General features: G+C 35.4%; 1 protein-coding gene across 3 annotated transcripts in view; it reads left to right on the forward strand.

Moving 5' to 3' along the window:
• LOC106077240 (uncharacterized) overlaps window positions 1-25,670 on the forward strand; it is a 107,775-nt gene that overhangs the window by 57,180 nt on the left and 24,925 nt on the right. For 2 of the 3 annotated variants that reach the window (XM_056021082.1, XM_056021083.1), the window contains 20 exons: window positions 394-530; window positions 2,886-3,065; window positions 4,122-4,263; window positions 5,108-5,272; window positions 5,894-6,028; window positions 6,389-6,522; window positions 6,980-7,072; window positions 7,200-7,399; window positions 13,487-13,611; window positions 14,365-14,497; window positions 14,817-14,998; window positions 17,171-17,339; window positions 20,139-20,224; window positions 21,437-21,502; window positions 22,726-22,851; window positions 23,091-23,222; window positions 23,490-23,601; window positions 23,702-23,781; window positions 24,064-24,144; window positions 24,278-24,436. In XM_056021082.1, coding sequence (XP_055877057.1) covers window positions 394-530; window positions 2,886-3,065; window positions 4,122-4,263; window positions 5,108-5,272; window positions 5,894-6,028; window positions 6,389-6,522; window positions 6,980-7,072; window positions 7,200-7,399; window positions 13,487-13,611; window positions 14,365-14,497; window positions 14,817-14,998; window positions 17,171-17,339; window positions 20,139-20,224; window positions 21,437-21,502; window positions 22,726-22,851; window positions 23,091-23,222; window positions 23,490-23,601; window positions 23,702-23,781; window positions 24,064-24,144; window positions 24,278-24,436 — 2,637 coding nt within the window. The remainder of the gene's footprint in view (window positions 1-393; window positions 531-2,885; window positions 3,066-4,121; window positions 4,264-5,107; window positions 5,273-5,893; window positions 6,029-6,388; window positions 6,523-6,979; window positions 7,073-7,199; window positions 7,400-13,486; window positions 13,612-14,364; window positions 14,498-14,816; window positions 14,999-17,170; window positions 17,340-20,138; window positions 20,225-21,436; window positions 21,503-22,725; window positions 22,852-23,090; window positions 23,223-23,489; window positions 23,602-23,701; window positions 23,782-24,063; window positions 24,145-24,277; window positions 24,437-25,670) is intronic. The other variant, XM_056021084.1, reaches the window with a different exon arrangement.

The following is a 25,670-nucleotide window of genomic DNA, read 5'->3' on the forward strand; positions in this document are numbered from 1 at the left end:
TACGGTCAAACCAGACTTTTCCCAGGGTGGCCAATTTGCTAGTAATTATTCTCCCAAAGTTATACATGAACTTTCAAATTTTCAAAGTTTTTGAGAACCATGTCCAGGTTTTTCCACCCATAAAGAAATTTCAAGCTGAAAAAAGGAATTGTAAAAAAAAAAAACGTTAGTCGAAAGACAACTTGGTTCAAACTAGACTTTTGGATCAATGTTATTACATAATTTAATGCCTATAATTTTATGATTAGAAAGATACATAGGCTAAGGGCTACGATTATATTGCAGACTAACATAACAAAATGCCAGTCGTTTGTTCATTTAAAATTTAGCCTTGCTCTTCTCTTGTATAGGAGAATACAAACAATCGAATTAATCTCTCTTATACTTAAACAGAAAATTGATGAGGCGAAACTCTTCAATGTGAGCTTTGGCAATGTTGGCACTGATACATGTTTGTATTTGGACTTTGGTGACGGTGTCAAGGAAACATATGCTTCTGATGTTACGAAATGCACATACAGCCCTTTCCAGTAAGTATTAAAGGTCAAAGAACTGACTAGAGGCCTTCTATTTCAATTTAGTTCTTATAACCCATATTCCGCGAAAAGTTTTGGGCACACTCGTTCAGATAAAAAATAACAATTGACCAAACCTGGACTAGAAATTCTGGTCAGACTTGTTCAGAATAATGCAATACTAGTAAGTTAACGAGTTTATGACAACATTTTACAGCATTAGATCATTTCTTTGGTGAGTAATTAAATGACTTGCACATTCGAAGACCCCTCTGCGGACAATAATCTCTAGCTCTTTCTCTCCTAACTGACGATACCAGCGTTGATTCCACCAGAATGTGGTAAATAATTACGGAGAGAAAGAGCTAGGTCAAGACAGACTCAATTACATCAGGGGATGATACCATGGCCATTGCAGTCCTGAAGAGCAACAAAGCACCAGGACTAGACATGGTGTCAGCAGAAATGCTAAAACACGGAGGACAGTGCTTTGTTGACAAATTGACTGGGCTCTTAAATCTCTGTTGGCAAACTTCTAAAGTCCCTGACAACTGGCAAAAAGGAATGATTGTAAAACTTCCTAAAAAGACCAACTTGCAACAACTGGGGGGGGGGGCATTGCCCTGCTCTCTGTTACGGACACATAATTCTGTTGACAATCACAATAAAAATAGTTAAAGAATATGACATCCTTGAAAATTCGTCCAGATGCTGTGACATCTATACAGTCAATATAGTTGCTGAATTAAAACAGAAGGAACAACAGAGTTCTTTAGCATCGAGACAGGTGTGAGACAGGGGTGCATCTTATCTCCCTTCCTCTTCCTCCTAACCATCGACTACAGATAGTGAGGAGAGCAATGAATCAGACTGCCTTCGGTATTGCATGGCTGCATGGCGTGAACAGAATGGAATGACGGACTTCGCTGGTGATTGCATTACTCGGGTCTACAGTAAATGCATACAAGAAATGACGGTAAGTCTAGGAACCCGAAATTGTCCTCCGTATAAACTTGGATAAAAGTAAAACTGTACAAGTGGGATATAAAGCTAACGGTACCCCCAGTCAAACTTGGCGAGTCAGAGCTTGAAGAGTTGTATAAGTTCAAATACCTAGGCTTCATCATAGCAAACGATGGGGATGCCTACCATGAGGTAAGCGTGCCGATTAGGAAAGACAGGGAGCATTTTTCAAAGGCTGTCTGGACAAACCAAACTATTGGGCTTGCGACAAAAAAACTCACTTATCTACACAATCTTCATCCCAACAAAAACGAATGCATGCGAGACATGGAAGTCATCTGGCAAAGTTGAGAAAAAGCTAAATGTGGCTTAACGAAATAGGCTAAGACGGATTTTAGAAGTCAGTTACAGAGATCGGGTCTCAAACAAGGAATTCCTATGCCAAACTGGAACTCGATAACTTAATTAGGTTATAACCGAGCGTCGCATGATGTTTGCGGGTCATGAAATGCGACAGAATGAATTACGCATACCCGAAGTTGCAATGAGATAGAGGCCGATACGAGGAAAGCGCAATCGGGCACGTAACTTGGGCCCACACTTTCATGGAAAACTTCAGAGCAGTGGACACCAAGTGGAAAGAGGCTTCCGACATTGCCAGTGACAGATCTCTAAAAGGACAGCTTCTCACCGCGGGAGAATTTAAGACTAGGTAAATGGAGGCGCGGTGGCTGAGCGGTAAAGCGCTTGGCTTCCAAACCGGGAACCGGGGTTCGAATCCTGGTGAATACTGGGGTTTTTAATTTCGGGATCTTCGGGCGCCTCTGAGTCCACCCAGCTCTAATGGGTACCTGACATTAGTTAGGGAAAAGTAAAGGCGGTTGGTCGTTGTGCTGGCCACATGACACTCTCATAAACCGTGGGCCACAGAAACAGATGACCTTTACATCATCTGCCCTATAGACCACAAGGTCTGAAAGGGGGAACTTTTAAAAAATGTAACTAAGGTGGACTGCTACCAGATCTATCAATCCTATGGTGACTGCTTTGGTAATGAAATGGTAAATACAACAAAGACTGAATAGGTCACAACGAATGTAAAAAGCTGAAGTCTGCTAACGCATCTCTAAACGCATATCTCTACAGATTGGGAAAAAATATGACTTTTCTTGTATTTTAACGTTTATTGTTAATTTATTACTAGTTAAAAGGTAGGCACATATTTTTTTTACCAAAAAAAAAAAAAAAGCACTGGATAGATCTATCTCAATAGTTGAAAGTGTATTTTTCCGGAATATAAAGATAAAACCTATTCGTGCTGTCTTACAATACTGACTTGTTTCTAACACCACGTGACTGTTTCTGTTTTGCACTAACATACTTTGGTTGTGTTTTGAAAATCTCAAGAAAAGTCACACCGAAGAAACAAGATCTGTCCTCGTTCAAAGTAAACCATACGTACACCGAGGAGAAATACTTTGAAGTCACTGCAATAGCAATGAACGACCAAACAACGGAGAAAAGAGTTGTCGGATTTAGCATTAACGGTTTGGGTTGTTCCAAGCCTAGTGTCAACATCGATAAAAGGTGAGAATCTTTCACACTTTGTCAAGAATAAAATTGTCAGGGACTTTACATTACACATAAAACAATTAAGAACATACGATTTTATAGCGAACATTTCATTAGTCCTAGAAAAGAACAAATATGTAAGTTATACATAAAACAATGAACCATAATCTTCAAATACAAAAACAATACTCAGAAAGACACAAAGATAAAGGCACATTTCTCGCTCCATATGCTAGGACAAATGTGTACAAATACTCCTTCTTCCCTAGTGCTATTAGAGCATGGAATGGGTTGCCTGAGCTAGCCAGGAAAACCAGTGACTTGGCTGAATTTAAGTCATTTGTTAATATGCATGACTAAATGCATGACGCGTAGGACGTAATCATCTTCTTTTTTGAAGTAACGTCTGTATTATATAAGATAAGAAGATAAGATTTAAAAAATATGAATTTCTAAAGAAATATGTCTTAATACTATTGTGCCTCAACAGATGTAACTCAGCTGTTGGGTTTTGTGAGTTTAGTTTCTCAACTTTACGTTGCATTGATGGACCTGGTCTCACTTCTTTTTGTACTTGTTGACTTCCGCTAGCGCCAAGAACTTATTACTTGCACCTCAGACAGAACTAAATACATTGAATAAAGGCAGGTGTCAGCAGACCAGGAATTTATTAGATAAATATATCTTGGCTAATCTAGCCACAAAAGGCACAGATTTCAATATCATAAAATATAGTTCCATGTTTAGAACAAACTAATTTCACCAAATACACATTGCAGCTGAGAACTACGTATACATTCTTACTCTACATAGGCCACAAAGTTACTGAGGTATTTTACTGCGTGGTCAGTTACAGACCGATTACTTTTCCGTGCTAAAGGCACGAGATTATCACTTCATGTCACAGTGAGTCTCAAACGAGCCTGTGACAACAAAACGTGCCAGAATTCTAAAATAAACTGTATCTGTTTAAAATGCTAAAACACCTGTTAGATATTTTAACTATGTTTATGATTATGATGGTGCTGAATTAGTTTGTATTTTTGTTAAATGTATGATTCATTTCTCCAGGAGAATTTACTTCACAAGCCCAGAGAGCTATAGAAGGAGTGATCGAATCAAAATCCGTGGTCTGTCTAACATTTTGTGCGTGACTACCTATGACAACGTCAAGTCATGGAATTTGTTCAAGATTGATAAAGATTACGATAATGTAGGTTTTTATTTCAACATGCATTTTATTACTTAATGGCTGATAACTAAAAATGTCTTATTAATTAAATGCTGATATCTTTACTTGTTTTGGGGTGTCGTGCGGTATATACACTTGCGACACTTTGTCACTGATCTTTTTACCGAAAAAAACACGGAAAGTATAGGGTAGAGTGCAGACACCTTTAAAAAAATAACACTGTACTTAATTTACTAATTGCTTTTTTTTATCGATTCGTGTATTGTTAGGTACAATAAATCATCGTGTAGAGTTTCAACTTGATTCATGAAATAACGTTTACAAAAGCTGTACAAGACAGACTGAATTGATATAAACTTTGTAAAAAAATGCTGGCAAAGTTTTGTAAGTTAAAAAAGAAAAAAAGAGTAGAGATCGTAGATTTTTGAAATCTCCTTTATTTTTGTCGCGTTTTAAAATGTTTTTTTTTTGTTTTTTTTTTTAAATCCCCTCTATTCTAAGCAGTTCTTGAGTAGTATTCTATTGTATTTCGGATTTTGATCAATCATTGTCTACATTCTCCGTTACTTATACATTTTGTTACAATATGATGGTTTTGATACATTTTGAATCTTTTCAGTGTTAAAGTAATAAAACAATCGATACAAATACACACACACACAAAAGAAATGACGTACTTTGATCTGTGACTTGATATAATAGTCAGGTTGCAAATGAAAATTTAAAGATAAAATAATTTTAACAGAAGCTTGTCAAGACCTAGATATTATGTTCATATTTAATTGCATGGACAGAGCCATTGGAAAACGTGTAACTTGCTCTTAAAAATAGTTCAACCTTCGATTTGTATTCAAACGTCCAACAGGTAACTGGAAACGTCTCGTTGGCTGGCCTGGAAACTAGCAAAGCAGAGCTGAATATTCCAGCCCGATTCCTAGAGCTTGGCCTCTACAGAGCCCATTATACAATGACCATGGCCGGCGCTGTGGGGTCAGCATTGATCTCTTCCACAACGTTCACTTACTTTGAGGTAAGAAGTTATTATGTTAGATATAAGTTAGTATAATTAGTATCTTTCTTAACTAAGAACTTACAATTATTCTTTTATAGTAATAGTTTAATAATCTTTCAAATAATTTCAATACAATAGGATGTTTATCATATCTATTTATCTTATTTAAAGTATTAACCTACAATAATTTTTAAAATGTATAATTAATAATCTGCCTTAAAACCTAACTAATAACACATTTTCTACAATAAATATTTAAAAAATTGTCTCCTATAAGGGATTTTTATAACGTAGATAACAACCAACAAACACACACGTAGTCCACACACGTACCCATTATTCGAGGTCCCGAAGTTCAAAAGTTCAGTGATTTCCAGGATTTGAATCCCAAAATCACGCCTTGATCGAAAGCCAAAACCTAATTACTCGGCCACCTCTCCCCAAAAAATTACCAAAATATACGATGACACTATTGTGTCCAATATAATATTGTTGATGTATGCTCTTATATATGAGACAAGAGTGTCTCTCTTCACCAAAGTAGTGGCAGGTATTGTCTCTTGAACATTTACATTTTCTTTAACTTGGGACAATTAAAGCCATCTCCATTACACACCCACCACTTTATGTTCTCTGTAGGTTATAAAGTCCGACCTGATCGGTATCATGATTGAGGGCGGGGCCAGTGAGATACAAAGGGGAACTCTTCAGAACTTACTCTTGCAGCCGACTTTATTTTCTAGAGACCCAGATGTGGATGTCACGGAAAAGCAGGTATTGGGACAAAAGAATACCGCAAAACGCTAAATGTGTGTGTGTATATATATATATATATATATATATATATATATATATATATATATATATATATATATATATATGAGAGAGAGAGAGAAAGTGAAAGAGGAGAGAGAAAGGGAGAATTGTATCAATAGTAAACTAGATCTGTTGGAATTTGCACAGCGAGTGGAGGAAAATATTTTTTTTTAATTTAAAAGTCTTTAGTATTGTATTTCAAGCTTTTATTCTTATCTATAGTTTATGTTGTCTAAAAGTAAATCTACCATATTGTACGTTACATAGCTTCGTTTATATAACCGGCTTTCTCTTCCTATATTTCTTCACGCCTTAAAGAACATTATAGCTACCAGCTGGACTTGTGAGATTGCTGGAAAGTCGGTGTCGACAGGCTGTTTAGAGTCTGGGTTTAACAGTTCTGCCCAGTCGCAGCTACTGACATTGGCCAAAATGAATTTAACAACTTACAGGTTAGAGGTTAACTATTGATGCTCGTTTTTATTCACACCCTCATTAGGGTCTGGGAGGCGCAGTGGATGAGTGTTAAAGTGCTTACCTTACAAACCGAAAGGTCTCGAGGTTCGAATCCTGATGAAGACTGGGATTTTAAATTTCGAAATCTTTGGGCGTCCATGAGTACACCCATGGGTACCTGACATTATTTGGAGAAAAGTAAAGGCTGTTGGTCATTGTGCTGGCCATTTGACACCCTCATCAACTGTGAGGCACAGAAACAGAAAATCTCACACAGTATCTGTCATATAGATCGCAATGGTCTTTAATTTTTTTTTTAGCTTTCATTAGTGTCTCTATTTATCCAAATTTTTTTTATAACACAAGTTAGTCGACAGAAAGAATTGAACTTTATTTTCTTTTTTAAATTTCACCTTCTTTTAAAAGATAATTTTGTATCTTAAAAAACAACAGATTTACAGTAACTTTATCCAAAGATACCAGGACAACATCTGCTGAACTGAAAGTCACTGTTGTCAATGGGTCACCGCCCACAGCGTCAATAGCGTAAGTTTGTAGATTGGATGGTGGATACTTGATATATTGCCAAGTGAATCTAAGTCTTTCTCTAATTGGCAGACCTACAGTGAAGAGTGTCTACTATCAAATTAATTTGTCCTTCTCTAATTGGTAGACCTGCTGTTGGGAGTGTCTACTATCAGATCGCTGATGGCTACAAGGTCCTCAAATCCTCGAGGGTGGCCTTGGACTGCGTTTGTGACAACTGTAACGAAAATGACGCCTCCTTCGAGTGGGCCATCTATCTAAGCGACTACAGATGGTCCAACGGATGGCGACCTCTGCGTACTGATGAGCTGCAAGGGTTACTTTCAGGTAAGAAGAGCATGTTTATATAGTGTCTTGTTCTGGTGCATGCTTAGTCAGGTGACCTTCCATAGCATGAGAATTGTTTGGTAACCTTCTGCTGCATGAACAGTTAGGTGCACATGACCTTGCATGGCATGAAATCCATTGTGTTTTATCTTGAACTTAACATAAAAACACGTATTTAAGAATCGAACATTACATCGATAATGGGACACAGAGTTTACATAAAATGATAAAATGTAGACACTTTATTAACCAGTATTTTAAATAAACCTCTAAGACAGGAATAGAAGTCTAAAGACTAAGTTTATAAAGCTTCTATCGTCATGTGAAACTCAATCGATGTGCATATATTAAAATTTTATTAACAATATATATATATATATATATATTCCCTACTTTGAGGTCGAAAATAAGCGCAATATCATTTCCTATGGACTAAAAGATGGCTATGAAGTCCACTCTTTGCTGCTATAAGCCAATCAAAGGCAAGAAATATGTTGGATCTCTTGCAGTGCTGTCTGCTTTTCCTCATCATTTTTGGATTGCTCTTAGTTCTTTGCAGAGGGCTGTTCTCTTCACCTCCTATTTTGTAACACTGACATTCACAACTCCACGATCAAGGTTTAACTTTTCCAAGTTATTTTATAAGTGTCGATTCCGAATTCCTTCGGGAAGCTCTTTAGTCATCAGAGTATCTTTATATCTATTGTGTTGACCTCCTTGAGCGCACAATACTTTAACGCAACATCTTCCAACAGATAAGTCGCTTGGAGAAGCGACTACAAGGTGAATGCTCCCGAGACCTTTTGTTATAGAAGGCCTAAACACGTCGTACAGACCTGTGACGAGGCAACGAGCTATTGGCCTAAATTTCCGAAAGGTTGTTGTGACTTTGCAGGTCATGTTTAGGTCTTCTATAACGAATAGTCTCAATTGGCATCAGTGTCTTAAGGGGATAGATCTGATGAGCTAACTCAGTGTCTTTAGGGGATAGATCTGATGAGCTAACTCAGTGTCTTTAGGGGATAGATCTGATGAGCTAACTCAGTGTCTTTAGGGGATAGATCTGATGAGCTAACTCAGTGTCTTTAGGGGATAGATCTGATGAGCTAACTCAGTGTCTTTAGGGGATAGATCTGATGAGCTAACTCAGTGTCTTTAGGGGATAGATCTGATGAGCTAACTCAGTGTCTTTAGGGGATAGATCTGATGAGCTAACTCAGTGTCTTTAGGGGATAGATCTGATGAGCTAACTCAGTGTCTTTAGGGGATAGATCTGATGAGCTAACTCAGTGTCTTTAGGGGATAGATCTGATGAGCTAACTCAGTGTCTTTAGGGGATAGATCTGATGAGCTAACTCAGTGTCTTTAGGGGATAGATCTGATGAGCTAACTCAGTGTCTTTAGGGGATAGATCTGATGAGCTAACTCAGTGTCTTTAGGGGATAGATCTGATGAGCTAACTCAGTGTCTTTAGGGGATAGATCTGATGAGCTAACTCAGTGTCTTTAGGGGATAGATCTGATGAGCTAACTCAGTGTCTTTAGGGGATAGATCTGATGAGCTAACTCAGTGTCTTTAGGGGATAGATCTGATGAGCTAACTCAGTGTCTTTAGGGGATAGATCTGATGAGCTAACTCAGTGTCTTTAGGGGATAGATCTGATGAGCTAACTCAGTGTCTTTAGGGGATAGATCTGATGAGCTAACTCAGTGTCTTTAGGGGATAGATCTGATGAGCTAACTCAGTGTCTTTAGGGGATAGATCTGATGAGCTAACTCAGTGTCTTTAGGGGATAGATCTGATGAGCTAACTTAGTGTCTGTAGAGGATAGATCTGATGAGCTAACTTAGTGTCTGTAGAAGATAGATCTGATGAGCTAACTTAGTGTCTGTAGAAGATAGATCTGATGAGCTAACTTAGTGTCTGTAGAAGATAGATCTGATGAGCCAAAGGTCATAGTTTGGGCAAATATATAACAGATTTTCTTTTTCTTTCAATATTTTCAATCCCTCAAGTAGAAATCATAAAAAGATTAAACACACAAAAAACGTAATTTAATTTTATTTCAAGAATAGATTCACAAAAGTAGACTGAACATGAAGCTTGAAGCTTATTGACATAACAGTCTCAATTTTATGGACCCTGAAACAAGCTCGACTCCTCTATCTATAGGTATTCAAACCAGAAATTCTCGTAGCGGAAATAAAATGAAAACTTCATTTCTAAATAGCTTCCTTTACACGAGTAGAAACCCAACTCTTTGAGAAGCCAATGTTTAACTTAACTTCCTGTGTACACTTCTCTTGCAACCTTGACGCATACACCACGTGACATTATGATATAAGCTTGGGGCAACGACATCTGCTAGAGACTCTAGTAACAAAAACCTCGCATGTTTCCTGCGAACAAATCAACAAGTTTTATATTTATATTTGTTTGCATGCATTAGTTATCCCCCCCCCCCAGCACCAAATCTCACCAACTGTTTACCGTCAACAAAACGTCAAAGACATTTTTTTTCAACTTTTTAAATAATTTTTATTTTATTTGTCCAATTTTTAAAACTTATGTTAAAACTTTCTAAAAATTTATTTCTTGGTTTGTTTAGGACAAAACGGTACGATACTTTCAATACACACCTTTTGTTTCCAATTGTTTTCTTTCACGATTTTGAAACTAAATAACACAAAAATTTTCAGTTTTTACTTGCATTCAAACATTCACGCACTTTTTTTGGATGACGTGACAATTCTTTTTTTTTAATTCTGTTTGCTGTATATTTTATTTCTTTTAATATCAATTTTTATTATTATTATTATTTTTAAATCTTAAAAGTCGACTCACAGCATAGCACTGCCTTCTGACCTTAAATAATAAATATTTTCTTTTAAATCACTATTTTTTAAAATTAATTTATTGTTATAATATTAACCTAATGCACAAAAAATTATACAAAAAAATGATATTTTTTGTCCTTCTATCTTTTGACTATGTTCACCACATTGCACTGTCCTTCTGTGTGGACCTCACAATCACACTTTTTGTTCTTGGCTTATCTCCCCTTCACCCCACTCACCCTTTAACCAAAACCTGGCCACTGTGACCATTGAAACCACTTTCACACCTACTGCATGAACACGCCATCATCCTTACACCCCCCTCCCCCCCTCGTCCCAATGATGCTGAAACCAACCATGTCGGCACCACCCAGCTTTGGACGGTAACATTGGAAATTCTTTTTGTTTGTTTGGTTTGGTGTATTTATGTCTACTATAATTATACTACTTTTATGTCTTATTATAATACTGATCAATGTTATAAATAGAAATATGTGCATTGCATTATTGAACTGTATATCTGCACCCTAAGTCATTGTTTGTTGCAGTTATCTACACTTCTGTTGTGTATAGTGTTCACTCCTGTGCGAGTATATATATATATATATATATATATCATCTTTATCTGTGTTGATTCTATCAAAAGCTTTATAATGATTTTAACTTCCAAGTAGGCCAATGACTTAGCTCTGACTTGGCACAATTTAAGTCATTGGTTAATATGCATGACTAAATGGATGACGCGTAGGACGTAATCATCTTCTTTTTTGAAGTAACGTCTGTATTATATAAAATAAGATAAGATACAGATAAGACATTCAAATTGTATTTATTTTTTTCAAGGAAAGTCCCTGAATATATGATAGGCATAGGCTTTTAAACATTTCGGATTTGACTTAAAATTAAAAACTTTTGCAAGCGCTTAATTTTTTGGCCGAAACAAAAAAAAAATTTTTTTTGCAATAAAATTCATACAGTGACACAATATCTAGATATAAGCAGAAAAAAATATCAAATTTATGTCTCAAGCTAAAAAAGTTTTTTTAAAAAGTTCAAAGTACTTTTCAATATACACCACCCTAGATCTGTTCACTTATGGAGACTAGAATCTTCCATAATTTCTTGATTATACTTTCAATCTATTGACTCTATAGTTGGTCGCGGGAAAATCTTTTTTTTTTTAAATCTGTGAACAAAGCAGAGAGAATATTTTAACAGCATAAACTCTATACTTAAAATATACATATCAATAGTTCTATACTATCGAACAGGAAGTAACACCTGCATTGAATTCGTCACTCTTTCAGCATTGACTTCTATCAGACAGTAGAGTAAAAAAATTAGAATTTTACATTAAATATGCAATATTGTTCAATGTTATAATATATTTAACTACATTGATGTTTAAGTATATAATCGTTTGTCAATACATTATAAATAGAATCGTTTAGATTTACTTGCTGTTTAACGTGTTTTGTTTCACTTTTAAATGGATTCTAAGACAGTTTTCTTTTATTTTTAGAACTTCAGATTCCCGATTAATATAAACGGCATTATGCATTACCCATAATTGTGCAATCTGGTGAAAGAAGCTTCTCGTGCCTCAAACTAATGAAGAATTACTTGAGGTCAACAATTCTTGTAGATAGATTGAAACATTTGGTAATTCTTGCTATTGAGCGTGATCTATGTAGGAAATACATTTTTATGATATGCTGTATGACATCGCTACACGCAAAGCTCGTAAAGTAATTCTGTACGTAGTAAAGAATGAATAAAATGCAAAGACAAATTTATTTTCTAATACAATTTCTTAAATTTCACTTATTATCCGTATCCCTACCCAAACTTGGCCCGTTTCGCATAAGCCCCCACAACGGTTTATTCAGGCCCTGCTATTTAGTGACGGCTGAATACATAGTTGATTACTTGTTCTCCCCCCCCCCCCCTCTTTCCTTTATTTCTTGTCCAAACTCTTGAGCCATGAAGAGAATTACATATATAGATATTACTCTGAAAAATGTGCACAGCTAAATATTTTGACATTTATGACTATTTCATATATATTAATCTATAATTCCATGTATCAATCTATCGTCTGTAAATATTTAATTGTCTTTGTAATTAACAGCTTTATTTATTCAGTGTTTATTATATTCTGAATGTTTTGTTTCCAAAAAATTGTTAGCGCTGAATTTTTCTAAAGAATTTTATTTTTCTAAAGTATTTTATCTTCATACTAAATATTTTGTTCTCTTGTTTAAATAGACATTCTGTGCACTTTATTCTCTCAGTATTTTCTTGCTGTCTTGTTAAAATAAACTTAAATGTTCTCTAGTCCTCCATGTTTAACTAAAATACTTTCGTTCTATTTCTATCAGGACCAATGAATTCTAACACTATCAATCTGCTTTGTTTATTAAAATATTAAATCTAAAGATTATTGCATTCCTTTTTTTTTTAACTATGGATTTCAGTATATTAGTAGTTTAGAAAAAGTATTTGAGTTAGTTCTTCAGCTAAGATATCAAATGTATACTATTCAGTTGAGAAATTATAATATCAAAGATCTGCAGTATATGTAGTATATATATTATAAATATATATATATATAAAAGGAGTAGGTACAAAATCTAAGCAACTTCAACTCTTTTTATTTTATCTGATTTTTATGCATATGTGGATGGTGGGTTAAATAACATTATAATCTGATTAGCATATTAAATGTGAAAAAATGTATTGGTCGGATGCAGAGGTAAAATTAAATTAAATAAATGGTGTTAGAAGCTTAAGTTTCATAAAAATATTCCTGTGTATGCTTATATTGTAGGCCGTGTTTACTGCTTATATTATCTAATATATCAAAATTAGAGTAGCATACAAATAAATTATAAATGCCAATTGTCATAGTCTGTGAAAGTTAAAATTTTATGTAGTTAGTATTATTAAAATAGTTGTCTTTGACAAAAAGCATATTGTAAGTAGTTGTCTTTAATTATTTTCATCATAAATCGTTAATTCCATGGAAAACTTGATTTGTAAAACAATTTCAACATTAAACAAATTTAAAAACTAAATAAAAGTAAAGCCAATGCTCTAGAGATATACCTCTATTTCTTTGGATTTTAATATGGAAGATAGATATGAATTACACATCACAATTCGAAACAGAATATTGTACAAAGCAATTCATATGTTTAATGTATACTGTTGAGAAAAGATCTCTGACCTACCCATATTCACTGAACAGGCCAGAAGTCTAAACAGATCGCCATCGAGTCCGAGCTATTTAGAACATTCGATGCATCCAAAATGAGGGCTGAGTGCACCATAACTCAGGGCACCATGACTGGAAGAGTGGCCACAAATTTAATGGTAAGTTTGGACACACAACATTAGGATAGGACACAAAATATAGTGATGAGTCTTGTCACATTAGGACTTATATATGAATTGAACGCCTGGTAAAGTACTTTTTCATGTGACTGTACAGACATGCCCATTCACGCATAACGTGGGGTAAGTTGGCATTCTCTTTGGTGGTAGAGAAACCATCCATTTTTGTTTTGTTTTCCACGCTTTCTCTTCCAGAGCTGAGGCCAACGCTTTTTCGCTTTCCGAACCTTTCTTTGTCACCATGTCTGTCCACATTGTGCGGTTCATGGCTAGGTCTTCGCAGTAGGCCATATGCTTTGAGGCTTCTTTGATAACATCCACATATCAGAGATGTGTTGTTTTTTTTAGCCCGGGCATGGACACAAATGTAATGATAAGCCTAGACGCATTCAATTGAGATCTTTTCTGAAATGCTTCACAAAAAAGATATGGAAATATTCATGTTTTTAGTTCTAAAGTATTAAAAAAAAAATTCTTTTACCTTTTGAAAAAAAAAAGAAATCCAGGTGAAGACAGAAGTAACCATCGACATTGTCACATACCAACAACAATAGTCTTGGCATATTCCGTAGTTGCAGCCCTGCACTTAACGATCAAAGACTAACAATAAAATAAGATATGGCATGATAAATTTCTTAGCAAAAACTTAAAAAAATGTAAACCCCTATTTTTCATGGATGCATTACAGACTAATAAAATTTGTTATGAATTGTCAATATTTCTTCCCTACAGATCAATAGACCACCAAGTAATGGAAACTGTTCGATTACCCCTTACAATCGAACCATCACACGTGATAACGCATGGACGCTAACTCTTTCCGATTGGGAAGATGATGACGGCATTCAAGAATACCAATTTTTTAGTAAGAACTTTGTAATTAACTCTAAAGTGGATTTGGTTTGATAATTATTTTTGTTTAAGAACATTAAAAGTAGAAGAAAATATACACTGAAGAATACATATAAATATATAAAATACATAAATATAGGTCCTACATATATATATTAATACATATGTTTAGATTGTAAACTACATAAACTAATAAATGTTAATAAACATCATCTTACTTTTTTGCTTGCGTTACCTCCTTATGAGATATGACAATATCTCTCTGCTTGTAACGTTGTTCGCTCCATGATAGTTTACAATCTAAGCATTGCAGTTTGTCTTTCATTCCACAGTTCATACCACCGATGACTTTGTTGACAAACAGATCACTTCCTTCAAGATCAGCGACGGAAGCTTCTCGAGGAACGTCAGCTTAAGCCAGGGTCCAGACTTCCTCAACTACAAACAGTCCATAATTGTGAAGGTCCGTGACAACCTCGGTGCCACCACAACCTGGTCTTGCGGAGAAGTTGTAGTAAGTCCAGTTGTTTCTGAGATGTGTGTAGATTAGTCTTCTTATGGGCACTTGGAATGAAAAGTTGGTCAAAAGTAGCAAGTTTCGAAATTCTCGAAACTTGATGAAAATCATTCTAATAACAAGTATGTCGTGGGTTCGATTATCATTCTGGCTTTGTTTATTTGAATTGTATGAATTGATTTTTAAAGCGTTATATCCCTTGTTAGGTATTTGACTTTTTTAGCGGCCCCCGAAAGGGGAAAAAACGCTTTTAGTTTTGTATAGCCTGTCTGTCCGTCCGTTCCGTTTAGATCTCAGAAACTAGAAGAGAAAAGAAAATCGGACATCATAATATTTTAGTTCATTCAAAGTTCTGATGCAACGGCTACTTTTTTCTTTTCCGAAAGTGAACTATCGTATTTTTTTAATTATCTATGCAAGCAGATTTTTCAAAAAAGACACCACTTTTAAATGAAAAACTTCAGGGGAGGTAAGTTTTTTAAAAAGGTCATATACTTCTTCATTAATAAGTCAAGCGTCATTCATAGATTCGCGCATTGGTACAAAAAAAGTAAAAATCAATAATAGTAGGTAATCAGCTCACTGTTCAACAAAAAGAACTAACTAGCAATTGAGTTTATTGGAACATATTTGAAGAAAGTTGATGAGAAGGGATGACACCCTGAGCTACAGCACAGGCACCACCGACATTGTCATGGAGGTTTCCATTCTGTTTTTAGGTGATCAGTAAAGAAGAAGTGTTGTCCTGTTTGCTTTTATGTGAAAAAAAAAACGCCAAATAATTTTTTACAATTTTATTGATTTAAACGATCAAAACAAGACTATGGCTTAAATATTCCTGGTCCATTAATGACTTTGAAGGGGTCCACCTCAGAGTTTGTGTGATAACACAAACTCTTTGTAATCTTGTTATAGTCTTATTTTTATTACAAAGCTTATATTAACTCACTCTGTCTTTCTGTCTGCTAAAATGTTTTACACATTATTTCTCCCACACCCGGTCGCAGAACAAGTCGAAAGTGTGCACAATTATTTCTTGTACCTGACAAAACAAGAATCACTAAAAAAAAAAAAAAGTTAACGAAGTAGTTAATTGATCAGTGATAATTAATCTTTTTGATTTATTTTTAAACAAGGGAAAGAACTTGTACTTGTCAGGTGTGGAGGCATCATTGGAATTAGTGCCCTTAATACTTTGTGTAGAGAAGTAGGTCATGGCTTAAAGAATTAAAACTACAATTTAGAACTATAAAACTTTCTACTTTCATAAGCACTTAGCTAGCAGAGTGGATAATGAGTGTCTTGAGGAGGCTTAAGCCCTAGAGTTTGAATTCAAAGTACAACCTGTAAATTATTTTTTTATTTCTAAATACATTTAAAACCTTCACACCTTTCCCAACTGGTCCAGACAGGTGATAGCATCATAGCGCACTGAGAAAGCTAAAAGCATGAAATCTCGTTAAACAAAAACAATTGGTAAAAGTATTTCTAATAGAACAGATTCATTATTGTTAGTCTAGAAGCCTAGATCTATTACCTATTTAATTACATGTCTGATCTACACTAATTGATACAACTACACTTAATAAAAACAAGTGTTTGTGTTTATTTTCCTTGTTGCTCTGTTGGTGTTGTCTAAGACTTTTACGTAGTGAGTTAAGTAAATAAAAACATGTAAAGGTACACAACCTTATAGGCTATGGGGTACATGTTTCTGTGATCGACTAGGGTATCATGTGGCCATCACAACGACCAACCGCCTTTATTAAAAAACCCATGAATTCCCGAGTTTTCGAATCCGAGACAGCTCGGCTCTGAAGCCTAGCGTTTCATCACTCAGCTACCACACCTCCGTACCGTAGGTTAAGGGATTGACTTGAACCTGTTTTGTATGTAAGCTAACATTTGTGGTAAATAATGTCTTAGTCCTAATATGTATTGACCTGCTGTGGAGCATTCAGACCTTACTCAGCAAATTTTATTTCTATAACCTCAATCACTCAATGTGCAACATTTCTAAATATGACATCACGGGTGGCATTTCTTATGTAAAGAAAGTTAGTAGTCTCAAACAAGTTAAAAATATTAGTTTAAGATAAGAAAACTATTGACTTAGTGTCTCGTAGATATCGAAAAACTAATAATTCTCTTGGTTGATTTCAACCTTAGGTGACACCGTTGCCCCTGGAAACCATACGGGCGATGACGAAAGATATCAAGAACAATCAGCTGAGTAGCGTGATGAAGATGTTCGCTGAGGGCGACCAGAAGACGTGTTCAGAGCAAGCCACTAGCCTGGTCTCTCTGTTGAACAGTGATAGTAAGCAAAGCCGAAAAGGTGCATGTTGCATGGTTTGTTTTGGCTTCACTGACACTAGTACTAACCTACAAGTGGTTCTCAAAGTATCCAACAGATTGAAACATGGTGGCGGAAAAAAAAATCTGTCAATGAAAGCAAATATTTAATGGGCCAAAATGTGATCATTTTTTTTATCACGTAGAATAATTTGTTAAAACATTTGAGGACCACTTACATTTATAATTATGTTTTATTTCAGGTCTTTAATAAAAGCTACAAATAGAACATTATTTATTGAACCTGACTGATACAGATGAGCTGTTTGAAAACAGTAGAACGTGTTCACTATATTTTGATAAGAAATCTAATCCCATTTGAGAATGCTAAAGAACAACATCTGTTTTCCTAACAAATAAAAATACTGCATTGTCTCCGTTTTGGGATGAATGCTTTATTTTACATGCTCACGAGAACGCATTTGAGACTTGCATATTTTCTAACAACTGGTGCAGACAAAGCCCGCAACTTTGTATACTTTCGTTTTGTGGTCTGCCTATGTTTCAATCAAAAACATTTCTTTGGGTCTCGTAGCTAAAGATTTGACATACACTTTACAATTTTTAAAGACATTTTAAAGTATCTTTTAAAGAAACAAAAAGTGTAATGGAAATCTTAAAAAAAAAAACACGAAATCCTGTATTGGTACAAATAGATTTCTAGAATAACATATTTACTGCTTCTTTTGAAATTTCACTGAGCGTGAGTTGAAGACGTGAGTTGAAGACGTGGGTTGAAGACGTGGGTTGAAGACGTGAGCTGAAGCCGTGGGCTGAAGACGTGAGCTAAAGACGTGGGCTGAAGATGTGAGCTGAAGCCGTGGGCTGAAGATGTGAGCTGAAGCCGTGGGCTGAAGACGTGAGCTGAAGACTTGAGCTGAAGACGTGAGCTGAAGACGTTTCGGAAGTTCCTTTAGAATTGAATATTATTATATCCTAGTCCTAACCTCACCAAGGATGGCTGGGGATGGCGGCGAGTGGAGTTTGAAACCTAGACCATGGAGACGACAATTCAGAGCGCATACCACACGCCCTGGTTCTGACTAATGAATAGATCAGGCCCCATCACTCGCTAATTGACATATTCAACTTTAATACCAATTTATTTTGTAGATGTTATAGTTTTTTTTTTAATCTTTCGAGACGCTTACCCTACAAGTTTATTTTATTGATTAGTAGAAATTTTATCTTATAAAATACAGACGTTAGACATAGAAATAGGATATGAAAATGGTCAAAAGTTTGAAAAAAAGTTAAAACAAAACCAGAAGGAGAGATTCTCAAACTAGATTCGCGCTTGGCATCTATATCGCTACATGGAATAAATTATTTCTGACTGTGATTATGATTCCATTTAAAAGTGTTCCTAAGGTAAGATATGTGAATGTACTGTACAGTGTCGATAAGAAATTAGCTCCTAACAATTTAACCTTTTAACAACTAATTCACAATATAGTCTGCAATTTAATATGCATTAATAATGATCACTGTTCACTACATAACTTGCTAGTTGTTCCACTTCTATTTTTATTCGTGTACTAATTGCATGATTATTTTGGAGTAAGTGAGTGACATTTCTAGTAGTTCTGTGGCATTGTCTTGGTCTGTGTAGTCAACTGGTGTCCCCATGAGTTCACTAGTAAATCTAAACTAACATGGTTATTGCATGAGCCTGCATTCGCACAGCTGTCTAAATCCTAACCTACTTGTCAACTAACGACTTATGTACCAACAAATTGATTCAACGATAGTTTAAGTACTATAAATATTGCACGCATCAACACAAATGATGTTACTACAAGTGTATTCATAGTGTACAACTCGCTATGGTGTTTACACGTTTGTTATAGCAGCATAAATACACCTTAACACTTACTGACATCTTAGTACCTTAAAAACTATCTAGGTATTATAGAAAACATTAATTTGTAACTAAAATGTTCGACTGAGTTGAGCAAGAAACTGTTGCTATTTGCAAATGTACCAGTTCAGCTAAGATAACTCATACAAAATTAATATTTTTTTTAAATTTAAAAACATTTTTTTCTTCAGATTACTGAATTCCTTCTATATCAATAAATGGTCCAATTTAATTCATACTTAGTAAAGATATAGCTCCAGCAACACATCATTATTACTTCATACTAGGTAGGGCCTACATTATACTGTAATAGATAATTGAGTCTAACTACTTTCTATCTGATTAACAAAGTACTAACTCTTTTAAGCTGACAGTAGATTTTGATACTAACGTATTGATCACTTGTGATGATGCTTTGTTCACTGTCCACTCAAGGATTCACTGTCACCAAATAAAGAACACGTAATCACTTTAAAAAAAAATCTGAAATATCATGACACATTATTGTAGATATAGAAGTATAATCATAGTTGTTGCATGCCATTTCTTTATTACATAAATATGACTACTGCTTGTAACACAGGTTGTTCTTAATGCTATACAATTAAAATTAACTGCCTTAAGATACAATACCCACTAACCCGATTAGAATAGTTATGAAACCATAAAAATAATTAAACTTTATTGATCTATTAACTTTAATAAATTCCGAAAACTTCAGCTTTAAAGAAAATAATAAATAAATGCAATTACAGTCTATACTTGTGTCTTTTTTTTTTACCTACAGAAATAGATGACAACATTCTAGTTACCACGTTATCAATTCCATTCAGTAAATCGAATAAACACCAAACTTTATCAATCAGACTAATTCGTAGGTTACAGTGTTAAAATATATTTTTGTCGTTTCTTTGACTTAAGAGTACGCTGGTATGAACGTGGCTAGTAACTTTGCTGGCTCGATGTATGGAGAAGCTGATGCAGACAGACCCTCGTATATGACAACGGTAAGTTGGTTCTTGAACTCCACTATGAAGTAAAAGCATGTGACAAATGAAATAAATAAACTTTTATCCGGTTTGAAGAAAGAATTAGAAGGAAATATAGTGAAACATAAGCTCTGACTAGAACTTTAACCATGGATATCTGAACCGGCCACATCGCCTGACCAAGTAGCCTGCCACTCTATGTGTCCGTTAAGGGCCGAGCTTGCACCCAACTATGACCATTTGACCAGCGAGAAGACATTTACCCAGAGGTCAGGGATGAGAAATTGGCTTTTTACTGACCACTCCCCCCATCAACTAGATGATAATTTAATAACATCCGTATTTACATGACACAGCTCCTTGAGACCCAACTGGGTACCAACCATCATACTTGAGCATCCAGGTTACCAAGAAACTTTCAATTCAGTAGCCATCTGGACCCGCATCTCGCGTGATTTCTAATTGGTAAGCCCTATCCCCAATTTTGGCTTGACCGATTTTTAAAGAAAAGTAAAATAAAATAATCTTTGATAAAACGAAAATCTATAGGTCTCCAATATTAAAACAGGCGTAGAAAGTCTTGTTACAAAAAAAAAAAATAATTATCTTCAAAGTTTTTAAGATTCATAATTTTGTTTAAATGTATGAAAAAAAAACCATTGTTTTAAATACAAAGTCTTGATCTAGGCCTATTTACGTTATGAAGACTTGTAGCTTTGTACTTAGTTTTCTTGCATTGTTCGCATATACTCTCTGCATATATTTAGTTTTTGTTTTCAAGTCTTGTTCAATTAAATTGATCTAGAATTTTAATGAATTTTTTTTATAAAGCTCTTTCTGTCTGTCTGTCTGTCTGCACACGTTATTTCTTCCACTTCCCATGCTCAGATCAAGCTGAAACTTTGCATAATTATTAATTGCTCCTAACAAAAAAATGAATTATTAAAAATAAATAACTAATATTTTAATTAGTGGTAATTGATTAATTTTGGTTGATATCAAAAAAGGAAAATAAATATTTAAGTATTGAGAGATTGCTGTAAATGTGGATTTCTTTATTAAATTATTTTTTTTTAGGCGTTTTTTTCCCCAGATATTTTGCTTCTTCTTACTCCTTTCTTAAAAGTTCTGACTAGCTAGAGGGCAGCTTGACAGATAGGCCTATATTGGCGCTGCCTGTTGCATCATTTCTTATCTTAAACACAAATGAATCTTTTATGTCTCTCCCAGAATTCCTCAGCGTACCAGGACTATTTGGAATACAAAAAGGAATCAGAAAGAGATGAAAGGGCATTTGTAAGTACGCAGTTATTGATAGCATCTTCATTTTAGTCTCAAACAAAAACCACAGAACTGTGTCTACATGTGATTTCCCTATGGGATTCGATACATCGCTAGGCCGAGTCGTAATTCTGTATGTCGCTCCACTGTTTCCTGTTGATCAAACTTAGGTCACACAGGGGATGAAAAAGTGAAGTTTGGCAGTAAAGAAGAGGTAGCCAATCGTTTGTTTCCACCAGCCATTTTGTGTCATTTCTAATGCAGATTTGCCACACTAATTTCTCCTCCTTTGATACCTTTAAAATATGGTAATTTTTTTTTTACATATTTGGCAGTTATACATACCCTGTATAATCGTTTCTATCAAAATCATATACATGTATGATAGTAAAGGTAGATATAGCATATACATGTATGATAGTAAGGGTAGATGTAGCATATACATGTATGATAGTAAGGGTAGATGTAGCATATACATGTATAATAGTAAGGGTAGATGTAGCATATACATGTATGATAGTAAGGGTAGATGTAGCATATATATGTATGATAGTACGGGTAGATGTAGCATATACATATATGATAGTAAAGGTAGATGTAGCATATATATGTATGATAGTACGGGTAGATGTAGCATATACATGTATGATAGTAAGGGTAGATGTAGCATATGCATGTATGATAGTAAGGGTAGATGTAGCAGTTGTAGAAGAAGGGATTTCACAAAAATGTGTATTATCTCTGGGGTCTGGGGTGTAGTGAGCTATTTGTAATCGTGCGATGCGCCACCTTAGGCGCATGCACCATAGGTTGGCCACAATTGTAAGCCTCCAGGCTCCGTTCTGGGATTAATCCCTTACAGCACTGGCCAGGTATCTGGCAGTGTTCTGTAGGTTTCAATTGTCTCCGTACAAGGCGAGACTCCCGCATGCACCAGTTCTATCAGTTTCAAGTCCCTATGTTCTATTGTAGGTTGTCCACCAGCAGTAATTGAAGCTCTCGCGCGGTGAGAACTTAAGAGCAAGAACTAGAAAGAGTGAATGGTGACCAAGAAATGACATTGCCCAAACTGCCCAGCCTTACATACCACGTGACACGTGAAGCAGAGCCAAAGACACGCAATGAACTTCAATATCGTTGGGACAAAATCTCATGTCATGTGTATGAGACTCATGAAAGTTATACATAAATATTGAGAATAAAATGATACTTCTGTTTGTTTTTCAAATTTTCCACAGTTACGTAAAGAGCTCATCAATCAAATGAAAAATCTAGCGACCCAGTCTGTGATAGCCATTACGCAGGTCTGGAGCTTCTATGCCGAGGCCACCTTGTACGGTGATGAGATTGACCAGACAAGTCAGGTAGGTGGATTATATTTACATTACAACGTAGACAAATAGACGAGATTTTTATTTTTCTAAACTACAAACATAACATACTAAAATGACTATCTTATTTTTATTTCTAAAACCCCACTTTGTTAGCAAATGATTTCAAATATGGAATTATCCTTTCACCTATATTATCTGTGATATGAAAGGAATTTATAAAGTGTTCTATGCGATTGTAAATTTATTCCCATATGTACAATCGTTTACAGAAAACTGTTATGTCCGCCATAGAGAACATGACAGACTTTATGCTGGACCCAGCAAATATAGACAAAGTACCCTCTGAAGACATTGAGGAGGCCATCTCTAACGGCGTAGCCACTATTGGAGGAGTACTGGATGTAAGTTTGTTATACAATTTTGGGGCACTAAGGAAAGCAAAGCTCTGGCAGAGTGGCAAAATTTTTTTCCTCAACCATCATTGGCGACTGAAATATTAATGTATTGAACTCATGAACCCATCCTCTAGCATCACCTGGATTGAAATTCCTTTCGTTATTTCAATAACATAAAAAAGTTAGGATTTATATAAGATGGGCTACCATAAGAAGTGTTGGATTTATATAAGATAGGCTACCATAAGAAGTGTTGTAAAATTTTTTAAACAGGCAGCAGGTCATAATGGAAATTTCGGCACATTATCCGAACTGGAAGAAGCCACCAAAGACAACGATTGGAAAGATTACGATACATCTGTTGACTCTATTGGCAGTGAAAATGGTAAGAAAACATTTGATTGTACTTAGAAAAAAAATTCCCTCTAAACAACTCAGTTAAGAAATCGTTTACTCACTACAACAACTTTTCTATCTTTAAACAGATCTGAGTACTGCTGATTCCTTTGAAGACGCCATGAAGATTCACACAGCGAGCATTCACAAGAAGAGACAAAGTGTAACGGTAAGGGATTAGGACACACTCTTTCTGACCTCAATGCTCCCAAGAAGTCTATGTATAGACACGCTGTATAAAGTATATTTCTCTTGCATATTGCCGGAAGTAGATCATGGAACATTTTTGTCTGCGTCTGTTAATATTTTAGGTCATTCTAAAACATTTGCCGAAATGTTATTTTCATCATTACTCTGAGATACCAGTTTTTGTTTTTTAAATTGCTTAGACAAAATTGTGAAAACACATTTGTTGCTACTGTGTTCTCAATTATTTTTCAATCTTCACCAGGCTAAGAAAGTGAGGGACCAGGCCATGGCAACATTAGACAAACAAACCCAGTGCTTCTCAAGATATAGTGTGCCAGGGCAGGTTAGCTAAAATGCTATTAAATGATGGAAAAAGAATCTCAAGTTATTCTAATTTATATTATAATTAATATAAACTTTGACATTTAGATTTGCTGGAATGGGTTGAATGTAAAACTTGACATTATGTTTTATAGTCCTTTGAAATCAAGTCTGCCAAAATGAAAGTACGACTGGAGAAAACAAGTGCTGAAACGATGCAGAACAAGACATTGACCACCGCAGACTCTACTGCCGGTGTTAGTCTGCCAGCCACTTCTTTTCTGGACAACGCTAATGAAACGATTCTCGTCTCAGTAAGTTTAAGATACCCATTTATTAGATCGCATTCACTAGTGAAGGCATCCATTGCCTTCCTCAAGAGACAGTAGAAATCTTACAAATGCATTGTTGTTGTTACCTGTTGTTGACTTGTAGCACCAAACTGCTGGTAGACAACTAAACGGCTGTAGGCGTAAGTATCTTATCTAATAAACTAGAAAAACAAACATGAATAAATTCCTTGTGAACAATATTAAATATAACTTCATTTATAGTATAGACGAAATTAAGTTCATATGAAATCAAAATAAATTTAGTAGACTTTAGTAATAATATTTCTTAAGAAAATCTAACTCACTACAATAACACAACCTTTCAGTCTCGTGTTCTGGAGTCGTCTCCCCTAACTAACACCAAAGGATGAATAAAACGCCATTTATTTTGTATCAATCATGACCAAATCGCTAACCTCTTCCCACCGTCACAATAGAAACACACACAATTGGGACATTCCTTTGAGATCCAAAAGAAATCTGCTTCCAAATGCAGGCGCAGACAGCTGTCAGGGTTCTAAATTATATACATATACTGCTGCTGCTCGTCTCTTGTTCTTGTTGACTAGGCTCGCTAGGGGTATGAATACTCAATTACACTTGTTAATACTTGCTTAGTACTTTCTTGGTTACTCAGAATTCATCAATACTTGCTTAACTCAAATACGAACACTTAATATACATCAACTCTAACTCCTTATATTCACGAATATCGATAATACTTTAATACTTAATAAAGCACACAATTATATCACTCTTATGAAATACACAAAACACCAGTCCATCAACGTATAAATATATAAATGCATAAGGTTTGGGGGGGATTTTTTTCTCCCCCCCCCCGCAACCCCCCCCCCCCCCAAGCGAAATTTTCTTTTTATATGTATTTATGTGTGTGTGTGTGTGTGTATACATAATCTTTATTGCATTCTGACTCTTCATTCTTTCGGAAGACGTTTATTGTGCCCTAGAATAGGTTCTTCCATGAGTTAGTGGAAAAATTGTAGATTCCCCGCAAATATTAGCAAAGGGGTCTGGGGGAGCGCTAGGAGCTCCCCCAGCGCGGGGCGAAGCCCCGCCGCCAAGCACTATTTCTGATATTGAAAGCCAACAAAATGCATATTCTGAGGTATCTACAGTGCATTTTCCTGCTATTAAAAAGTTTTATTTCAAATACCTAATGTGCTATTCTTACTGACTTAGACCCTCCCGCGCC

The sequence above is a fragment of the Biomphalaria glabrata genome, chromosome 2, assembly GCF_947242115.1.
Source record: "Biomphalaria glabrata chromosome 2, xgBioGlab47.1, whole genome shotgun sequence".
NCBI classification, from domain to species: domain Eukaryota; kingdom Metazoa; phylum Mollusca; class Gastropoda; family Planorbidae; genus Biomphalaria; species Biomphalaria glabrata.